At 41.5% G+C, this 10,804-nt stretch overlaps 1 protein-coding gene across 1 annotated transcript in view; it reads right to left on the minus strand.

Annotated features, from left to right (window-relative positions):
* The window catches only part of LOC109420204 (agrin), a 351,745-nt gene extending 349,011 nt beyond the window's left edge, over nucleotides 1-2,734 (minus strand). The window contains exon 1 of the mRNA XM_029862166.2: nucleotides 1,578-2,734. Within this exon, the coding sequence (XP_029718026.1) occupies nucleotides 1,578-1,653 (76 nt within the window). The 5' untranslated portion in view covers nucleotides 1,654-2,734. The remainder of the gene's footprint in view (nucleotides 1-1,577) is intronic.
* Nucleotides 2,735-10,804: the final 8,070 nt, after the last annotated feature.

Here is a 10,804-nt window from a genome sequence, read left to right on the forward strand (position 1 = left end):
AAAACGTGCTTTTTGCATTTTTCTCATAAATTGAAATGTTTCGTCTAAAACGATCTAACTAATGATGCTGAAGTATAGCCTAGGATATGCCGAAAAACTTTGGCGAAGACCGCAAAGTGATCCGAGACTTGTAAAAAAAGTTCTAACGTACAGATTGCCTAGTGGTGCGTAACTTTTAACACGTAAATGAATAACATCAATAATAAAATCTCAATGTTTGGCCTTAGTTAGCAGGCGAATAACTTTTTCACAAGCGTCGGATTACTTCCAATGAGAATCACTTTTCTATCACACATCAAAGCGCGATAATAAAAACCTATATGTAGGTTATGTTTCCTAGATATGTAAGAGTGCATATACTGGGAGTTTGAGTTTTTCATATCTGAAGAGTAGATTACTCACTGAGTTATCATCACTGAGACATCAGAAATATCTTCCAGGATGTCCCAAGAGGTTCTTGCAGAATTTATTCAGATATTTCTTCAGGAGCTTCCAGAAGTTCTTCCAGAAATCGCACAAACATCACATTACTTAAGGGTTGTCTCAAGAAACCCCTCAAAGACCTCCGGAGGAAACTCCTAGAAGAAGTTTTAGAAAATTCTGGACAAAAGTTTATAAAGTTGTCTTGTGAAAAATTTTTGGATAATTACTCAGGAATAATACCTAAGAGAATAGTTGTAAAAACATCCTAAAATACTCCTCTCAAAAAAAAAAAGAAAAAAGAAAAAAAATGAGAAACTTATAGTGGAACTTTGAAAGTAATTCCAAGGAAAAAAAGGCTCGAGAAATCTTTACAGGTATTCTAGCTAAAATTCCTGGTAAAAAGAAAATTCTGATGGAATCTCATAAAAATTACTTTAGAAATTTCAGACAAAGGTACTGGTGTGATTCTTGATGAAATCCGTCAATAAATTTTTAAAGTTTCCCTGAAGTTCTTATGTATATGCTACATTTTTGCAGAAATGTCACATTAATTTGATACATATCTACTTTATCCATTAGTAATACGTTAGAATGTCTAAAGAAATACACAACAAGTCACTCAAACTATCATAAGTAATAATAGTTCATTAAGCGGTTATCACTCAGACTAAACTCCGTTACGATGCAATGGTTATACTGTCCTCATAATAGTTTTGCAATCCGGATTCCTATTCGTAACACTTCCCAAGATTCACCAACAATCAGTTCACCGTTAAAACCATTACCAAAAATATCGCCGTAAATTTGCAGAACAATAAATCAATAAACTGGTCAACTGGTTTTGTTCGCCCATTCCCGAAAGATGTCGAACAGTTTAACAGGCCATTCTCACGGAACCGAACAGCAGTCATAAATATCCCGACACACTGATGAAAAGATGCTGACGCTGATGGTCCCCATCCTCTGAAACGTATTATGCAAATTCGGAAGCGGGTGCTCTTGTTTGTCGGTTGGTCCCACTGTTCCCGCGCACATATTCGCGCCGAAATTATGCAAAAATTTGACTTGATTTACTTTCCCAAATCTCCCATCCAGCACAGTCCCGCATCGCATCTTTCGCACACACACTTCAAACCGGGCTTCCCGAAACGCACCTTTTGCATAGCTGGCCTCAATGAAAAGTACCGCTGCCGCAACCGCCACCAAAAGTACTGCCGTAGATTTCCACATTCTGCTGCTGGCTGCTTGCTGTTTGCTGCTGGTAATGCTGGTACACTCTCTGCACTTCCTGCACTGTCCCGGAGGAGGTCACAAGGCTTTCAAGATTCGCAAACGAACACGGAACACAGACACACGGACACACCACTTCACTTGGTTCGCAAGAGGGCGCTTCGTTTGTTCAGTTGTTGCACTTTTACGCCGCCTTTTTCCTTTCAGGTTTTGATGTTTTTCCTTTAAACACTTTGTGGCGCGGTTATTTCCCAATACACTTTCCGAGTGGAGATGCTATTCCAAGATATTGTTGCTTCTTCACAAACTTCCGATTTGTTTCTTTTGCTTTAGCTGCTATTCTTTGTTCACTTGTGTGTATTTATTTTTTCGTTTCCTATCCCGGCATCGGCTTTCAACCACTTGTTGCTAATTAGAGACCTTTTGGAGTTATCAGATTTCCACGCTGAGTTAGCTCTCCGCTAGACGCCACCAGATCGTTATCTATCTCTCGTCTTTTTTCACAGCGACACAGAACACAACGGCTGAGCACTTGAACTTCACCGCGGCACAACAACCCCCCGATCTGGAACAGGTTCTTGACAATATCTGAGTTATGTTCTGCCCCCTTGTTCCGATGCAATCACCCAATCACACTCCACTTTGCACTGGGATACGCTGGATATTGCTGAAATATCATTCCACGCACCACCTCTCCAGGTTTGTTCACCACAAGAAGAAGAAGCTGAAGATCGCACACTTAATTCCTGTTGCGCACAGTGATCGAGAATCGAAACGCGGATCGAGAGCAAAAACCGGCACCGACTAACGGGGGGAAGTTCAACAAACCAAGTCCAAGTCCAAGGAGAAATACACCGAGAATGGGTTTTCAATGCCAAGGCTTACGGAATTTATAGAGAAAGCAGCAGAGTCCGTTCCGGCTTGAACGGGCAAAAGTGGGGTCTTCCTCGTGCAGTCGGGCAGCCAGCATAAACTCTCCTCGTTCGCTCTCTACCGCACCGCGAGACCGAGCGCACTCTCACCGACCTTGGGACCGCTGCTGCTGGCTGGCTGGAGCTCTCCCGAAGCATCGCTCCACACGCGCTCCACTTCCACATTCGACTCCAACCGGGAAAAACTTGCTCGATACCGCGGAAGACGAACCCCCCGTATTCTCTCTTCGGCCCAGCGCGCCTCTCTCACTCGCGAGCTTTCAAGTTTTCGCGCGGAGAGCATCACATCTCCAGCGCGCGCGAAAACTGTGTCAACGAACGCGCGCCGTGCGCGTGGTCTCTCGGCAAACTCTCCGCGGCAGCGTGCTCTCCGCGGTTGGGTGAGTGCTTTCTCTGTGAAGGATGCTGCAGCCCGAACAGAAAAAAGTGCGTCTGCGGAGAAATGCTTTCTTGCTCGCGGTACCCCGCGTTCCGCCTACGCTGCCACCGGACGGATCACGATTGAATTCGACGAGGTTTGTTTTGCTGGTTTGGTATGTTACCGACCGACGATGTTGTTGGTGCGGTGCATGCTTGGTTATGCCATGGTGCTCTTTGCGTGGCGGACGAGCTTCGAGCTTCGGGGGTGCAATAAATTATGCTTGATTGTAATAATTTTCGGAAATGAATTGCCCACCACCGGGAAATGATGCGCTCGGTATGGATAATGTTACGATGGGAACCGATTGATGGACCATTGATTGCTTTTTATTTACTGACCGATAATCACTGTCAGCACGATTTTTTTGATGTTTGTTTTGCTTGTTGATCGAGTATTATGTAATAAAGCCCAAACAATGTATCTTGTGATGACATGATCTTATATGTTCACTGTAGTTTACGTAACTACTTATATTAATGGAATTAGAAGTTTCTAACATATAATAGAACATAATAAAGGGAGTTGGTCGTGATCTACTATACTGTACTTTGCGTTGCACTGGCAGGTAGAAGATCGATTTTTGCTGGAGGGGAGCCAGGGGGTCGACAGGGCTTGAAGATTGAATAGGGGCTAGATATATGAATAAGAACATAATGAGTTACGATGCCACCTTCTCAATCTGAAGAAATTTCACATACCCCGAAGATACAAATACTAGCAGGATACCCTAGAGAGCTCCTTAAGAAATCCTTGATATAACTCCTGGAGCAATCCCTGAAGTAATATCTGCAAAAATCGCTGGAGTAACTACTTGACAAATCTCTGAAAGAGCCCTTGATTAAAATCCTTAAGAAACTCTTGAAGTAACTTCTTAAGTTACCCATGAATCCTGGAAGAATCTCTGAATGAACTCCTAAGATTCTTCGATGAACTTCGATGAATCATTGATTTTTGATTAAGATGATTTTATAAATGAACTCCTAGAGTAATCTCTTAAAAATTCCAGGAGGAGCTCCTTTGAGAATCCCTGATTCCGCTTGTGAAAGCATTTCTAGAGGAACTCCTGAAGAAATACCTGAAGAAAGTCCTAGAAGAATCTCTGAGCTAACCTCTGCTAGAACAACTGAACGATCTGTTGGAGATAGCCCTAAAAGAACTTATGAAAACATCCTTGATCAAATTACTAGACGAAACTATAGAACGAATGCCTTAGGATGCTTTTCATGAAACTCCTGGAGAAATGTCTGGAGTCTTCGAAGGAAGTCCTGGAGGATTCCAATTGAAAAAAAAATAAATGCTAAACTTCCTCGCAGATCAAGGAAATCGTTAAGGAATTCCTCTAAGAATTTCCCTGGGAAGTTCTTTAAAAATTCCTTCACAAATTACCACATGAAATCTTGCAGAAAGTACTCCAGGAATTCCTACAGGGTATTCTCCAGAAATTTCTTCAAGAAATTCTTGAAGAAATTTTTGGAAGTATTATTAGAGATTCTTGGAAGATTTCCTGAAGGAATTTTTGGAGGAACTCCCGGAGATATTCCAGTAGGCATTTCTGGAGGAATTTCAGAAGGTATTTATTGAAAAACCCTGGAGATTTAGAGAAATTTATAAAAAAAAATCCCTGGTAAAATTCCAGGACGGATTCTTGGAGGAATTTTGACATAAATATTGGAGCAGGTCCTGGAGAAATTCTTATTAGAGTTCATGTTGGACTTCTTGAGAGAATTTCTGAAAAAAAATCTTTGAAGAAATTCTCGGTGGAATCCCTGGAGTTGTCCCGGGAGTATTTTCTTGAGGAATTTCTGAAGATTTCCTGAAAAATCTAGGAGGTATTCATGAAGGAATTTCTGGAGGTTTTTTTAAATGAATTTTTGAAGGAATTTCTTGAAAAATCCCTGGAGGAATTTCTGGTGAAATTCCTGAAGGGATTATTGGCAGATATCTTAAAGGGTTCTCTGGTAAAATTCTTGGGGAAGGTACAGTAGGAGTTTTTGGAATTCCTGGAGGGATTCTTGGAAGAATTCTAGACAGATGTCGTGGAGGAAATCCTGGATGAATTCTTGGAGAATTTCCTTTTGAAGGACTTTCCGGAGAAAATTCTGGGGGAATTGCTGGAGGAAACTCTGGAGGAACCCCTGGAGAAATTTCTGGAAGAATCCCTTGAATCCTGAAGAAATCCCTGGATTAGTTGCTGGAGGAAATCTTGGAAAAACTTCTGAGGGAGCTCTGGAGGAATTCCTGGAGGAATACCTGAATGAATTCCTGGATGAATCCATGCAGGAATGCATGCAAGAATCCCTGGGGGTATTCGTGTAGAAAACCCTGGAAGAACTTCTAGAGAAACCGCTGGAAGAATCCCTGGACAAATTCTTAGGAAAATTCTTGGAGGAATCCCTGGAAAATTTCCTGGGGGAATCCCAGGAGAAATTTCTGGAGAAACTCTTGGGAAAACTTCCTTGATGAGTTTTTAGGGAATGCATGAAGAAACTCTTGGGGGATTCCCGTGGAATTCCCTGGGAATTTCTGGAGGAATTACCGAGGAACTCCTGCAGGATTTTTCGAAAAGTTTTTGAAGTAATTCCTGATGAACTCCTGTAGAATTCAAGCATAGATTCTGAATAAATTTTCGAGAAACTGCTGGGAAACTCCTGAAGAATTTCACGGGAAGTCCTGAGACATTCCCTAGGAATCGTAGAGATATTCTCGGAGAACATCACGATGAATTTCTGTGGGACTCCTGGAAGAATTTCCGAGGAACGCCTAGAGGAATTCTTGGGTAATTTCCGACACTTCCAAATACCATAAAGAACATTCGTATGTCAAAGGATGCACCAGTAACACAAATACTCAACAAATAATAAGATACAACAGAGGTAATCGTGGAAGAAGTACATCGATGAAATAAACATATACAAGAGTAGAGCTCGTAGAGCTTGAAGGTCTTAATTCCAGAATAGTTTGGATGATCTAGATCACTCAGTGAATGATGCTAAGTTATCAGAATTGCACTCCGAGGTTCTAAGGGTAGCGTAGATTATATTCCGCAAGCATTCGCTACAATAGAAATATCCCAAGATTATCTGTATTGCGACCCATACTTCAAAATACATTGGGTTCATTTGTATGCCAGTAGACACCCAAATAGCAACAAATACAGATATTCGTAATATAATGAGGTGCAACAGACACAATCGTGAAAGAGTTATGCCGATAGAGTGAAGAAAAAAACATGAGTAGTGCCTGTAGACCTTGAAGTTCCTAATTCCAGAATAGTTTGGAAAGCCTGGAATATCCCCTGAATGAACCAAAAGCATTATAGATGCGCACTGAGGTTCCATCAGCACTATAGCCTACATTCCACGAAAAATTTTCACAACTAAAGCATGGGACAGTATGTAGATATCGTAAGCCAAACTTCAAAGTGTATTGGAGGCCCTTTGCTTTTCACATTAACTACCACAATATCAAGTTGCTCATAGAATTGTGAGGTCTAATGGACATCAACGTGACTAAATTTCTTGAACAGAGTGAACACAAACGATGGTAGATGTTTAAGATCTTAAGAAAATGATTTCCAGAGTAGTTTGGATGACCTAGATCACCCAATTCCCCAAGTTCCAATAATTTTCTAAGCGTGCTTTGAGGCTTTTTGAGTACCGTAGACAATATTCTGTAATCATTAATCGTGTATAAAATTTGGTTGAGAATGTTAGATTTGTCTCACAAACTTCGGAGTACTTTGGAGGCCTTAGAATAGCTCTGGGATCAAAACTTCAACAGACTATGATGGGTAGTAATTCATTGCATGTCTAGGATCAGTGAAAACTTTTGATAATTAGAAAAACGATGAAGTTTGAGCAACACATGAAAAATTTATAGGAAAATTTAAAAAAACACGTATTTTCGCCTCCCCGCAAAAGAGGGGAGGTACCATGCATTTATTAGCACAACTATTCCCCTTGACTATAAAAAAAATCCGGGGACAAATGTTTTAAAACAAATAAAATATTGCATTTCTGCCAAAAGTAGATCGTCGCGGGTGTTTACGGGTTAAGGAAATGGATATTGTTAGATTATCTGAAAGAACTCCTTGAAGATTCTCTAAAGAGACTCCTGAAGGATTCCATGCAGGAACTTCTGGAGGATTCCCCAAAGGAACTCCTGAAGAATTCCCTGAAGCAACTCCTGGAGAATTCCGTTAAAGAACTCCTAGAAGATTTCCCTAAGAAACTCTTAGGCGATTTATCTACGGAACTCCTAGAGGTTTTCCCGGAAAACCTCGTGGAGAATTCACTCAAGGAACTTCTGGAACATTACGCAAAGCAACTCCTGAAGGGTTTCCCAAAGAACTCCTGGAAAATTCCCTGAAAGAGCTCATAGAGGATCCCCTGAAGAAACTCTTAGACAATTTCCCTAGGGAGCGCCTAGAGGGTTTCTGGAAAACCTCCAGGATAATCCCCTGAAGGAGCTCCGGAAGGATTCCCTGAAAGAACTTCTGAAGGAGTTCTTCTCTTAGACAATTTCTCTAGGGAGCTCCTGGAGGTTCCCTGATGAATTTCTGGTAAGATTCTTCTAAGGAACTCCTGAAGGATTTCCCAAAGTACTCCTGGAAAATTCCCTGAATGAGCTCCAGGAGGATTCGCTGAAGAAAATCTTAGACAATTCCTTAGGGAACTTCTAGAGGATTTCTCGGAAAATCTCCTGGAGAATTCCCTGAAGGAACTCCTGAAACATTCCCTAAAAGAACTTCTAAAGAGTTCCTTGAAGAACGTCTTAGACGATTTCTCTAGGGAACTCATAGAAAATTTCCCGGAAAACCTCGTGGAGAGTTCTCTGAAGGAACTCCTGAACGATTTCCCAAAGAACTCCTAGAAAATTCCCTGAAAGAACTTCTGGAGGATTCCCCGAGGAAACTCTTTGACGATTTCCCTAGGGAGCTCCTAGAGGATTTCCCGGAAAACGTCTTGGAGAATACCCTGAAGAAAATCCTCAAGGATTCCCTGAAATAACTTCTGTAGGATTCCCCGACGATTTTCCTAGGCAATTCCTGGAAGATTTCCCTGAAAACCCTTGGAGAATTTACTGAAAGAACTCCTGGAAGATTCCCTGAAGAAATTCTTAGACAAGTTCCCTAGGGAACTCCTAGAGGATTTCCCGGAACACCTTGTGGAGAATTCAATGAGGGAACTCCTGGAGTATTCCCCAAAGGAACTCCAGGAGAATTTCCCAAAGAACTCCTGGAATTTTCCCTGAAAGAGCTCCAGGGGGATTCCCCGAGGAAACACCCTTAGACCCTTAGAACTAGAGGATTTACCGGAAAACGTCCTGAAGAATTCCATGAAGGAAGTTCTGAAGAATTGCCTGAAAGAACTTCTGAAGGATTATCCGAAGAAACTCTTCGATGATTTCCCTAGGGAACTCCTGGAAGATTTTCCGGAAAACTCGTGGAGAATCTTGCAAAAAAAAAACTCCTGGAGGATTCCCTGGAAGAACACCTGTAAGTTTCCCTACAGGAACTCATGAAGAATTTCTAAAAGACCTTCTGGAAATTTCTCTGAAAGAGCTCCTGGAGGATCCCCTGAAGAAACTCTTAGACGATTTTCCTAGGGAACTCCTAGAGGATTTCCCACGAAACGTCCTGGAGAATTCCCTGAAGGAACTTCTGAAGGATTCCCTCAAAGAACTTCTGAAGTATTCCCGAAAATAATCTTTGACGTTTTCCCTAAGGACTCCTGGAAGATTTCCCGGAAAACTCATGGAGAATTCCTCGAAAGAACTCTTGATCCTATGAGGAACACCTGTAAGGTTCCCCAAAGGAACTCCAGAAGAATTTCCCAAAGAACTCCTGAAAATTTCCCTGAAAGAGCTCCTGAAGGATTCCCCGAGGAAACTCTTAGACGATTTCTCTAGGGAATCCTAGAGGATTTCACTAGGGAACTCCTGGAAGATTTTCCGGAAAACTCGTGGAGAATTTTGTGAAAAAAAAACTCGGATCCCCTGGAAGAATACCTGTAAGATTCCCATGAAGAATTTCTAAAAGACCTTCTGGAAATTTCTCTGAAATAGCTGCTGGAGGATCCCCTGAAGAAACTCTTATACGATTTTCCTACGGAACTCCTAGAGGATTTCCCACAAAACGCAAAACGTCCTGGAGAATGCCCTGAAGGAACTTCTGAAGGATTCCCGAAAAAATCTTTGACGCTTTCCCTAGGGAACTCCTGGAAGATATCCCGATAAACTCGTGGAGAATTCCCTGAAATAACTCCTGAAGGATTTACTGAGGAACTCCTGGAAATTTCCTTGATAGAGCTCCTGGAGGATCCCCTGAAGGAACTCTTAAAGATTTCCCTAGGAAACTCCTAGAGGATTTCCCGGAACTCCTGGAAGATTCCCCAAAGGAACTCCTGAAGGATTTCCCAAAGAACCCCATAGAGGATTTCCTAAAAAAAAAAAACTCCAGGAGAATTCTAAAAAGGAACTCCTGGAAGATTCTTGAAGTAACTTCTGTATGATTCCCCAAATAACCACTTAAAGGATTTTCCGGAGAAACTTCTGAAGGATTCTCTGGAGCATTTTCTAAATGGAACTCTGGGAAGATTGCCCAAAGAAACTTCTGAAGGATTTCGTAAATGAACTAACGAATTACCTAAAAAAAACTCGTGGAGAAAAAAATTAATGATTAATATCCTAGAATTTATGAAGGAGTGGTGGCTTCGTAGTAGAACGGCTAGTGTAACAATGCATTTTGTCGCTTTGTGCTGTGAAGCGTGGGTTCAATTTCCGCTGCAGTAGTTGAGAAAAATGTTTTGACAGTGCCACTGGGCATGCTTATCCGGTATGTAGTACCATGTTTTCTTCTTAGAACGAATAGCTCACTGGAGTCATTTAACGTGAAGGAATCTCCGAAGGAACATCTAAAGGAATCCCTGGAGAAATTTTCGAAGGAATTCTCGAACAAATTCCTGGAGGAACCACCGAAAGATCTCCTGGAGTAATCTCTAATGCGACGCCTAGAAGAATCACAGAAGAAGAAACCCATGGAAAATAATCTCTAAAGGAACTTCAACAGGAATCTCCGATGACACTCCTGTAGAAAACTATGCAAATTTTCCTGGTAAAGTCCCAGAAAAATCTTGTTGAGCTTGTTTAAAACCTCTGAATGAACTTCAGGAAAAATCTTTCAACGAACTCCTGGATAAATCTTTGATTATAAGTAATCTTAAAGAAATCCCTGACAGACCTCCTTAGAGAAATCTCTGGAGGAACTTCTGGAGAAATAGCTGAAAAAACTCCTGAGACCCATGAGAAAACTCTTGGAGGAATTCGTGAAAAAAAAACCTGAAGAAACTCCAAATAAATCTCTTAACGAACTCTCTGCAATAGCTCTTGAACGAACTCCAGAAGAAGCCCCAGGAAAAAAAAAACTCCTGAAGTTCACCCTGAAGCGACTGAAGTAACTCCTGAACGAATTCCTGAGATAATCTCTGAGGAAACTTCTGGAATAATCCTGTAGCGACCTTTGAGGTAGGTACCCTGAAGAAACTGCTGGAATAATGTCTGCAAAAAGTCCTGGAATAATGCCTAAAGGAAGAACTAGAATAATCTCTGTTAGAACTACTGGACTTCTTCTTCTTCTTAATGGCTCGACGTCCTCACTGGGACTTGGCCTGCCTCGCTTCAACTTAGTGTTCTTTGAGCACTTCCACAGTTATTAATTGAAGGGCTTTCTTTGCCTGCCATTGCATGAATTTTTATATTGTGAGGCAAGTACAACGATACACTATGCCCAGGGAGTCGA

Source organism: Aedes albopictus, chromosome 2 (assembly GCF_035046485.1).
Source record: "Aedes albopictus strain Foshan chromosome 2, AalbF5, whole genome shotgun sequence".
NCBI lineage: Eukaryota > Metazoa > Arthropoda > Insecta > Diptera > Culicidae > Aedes > Aedes albopictus.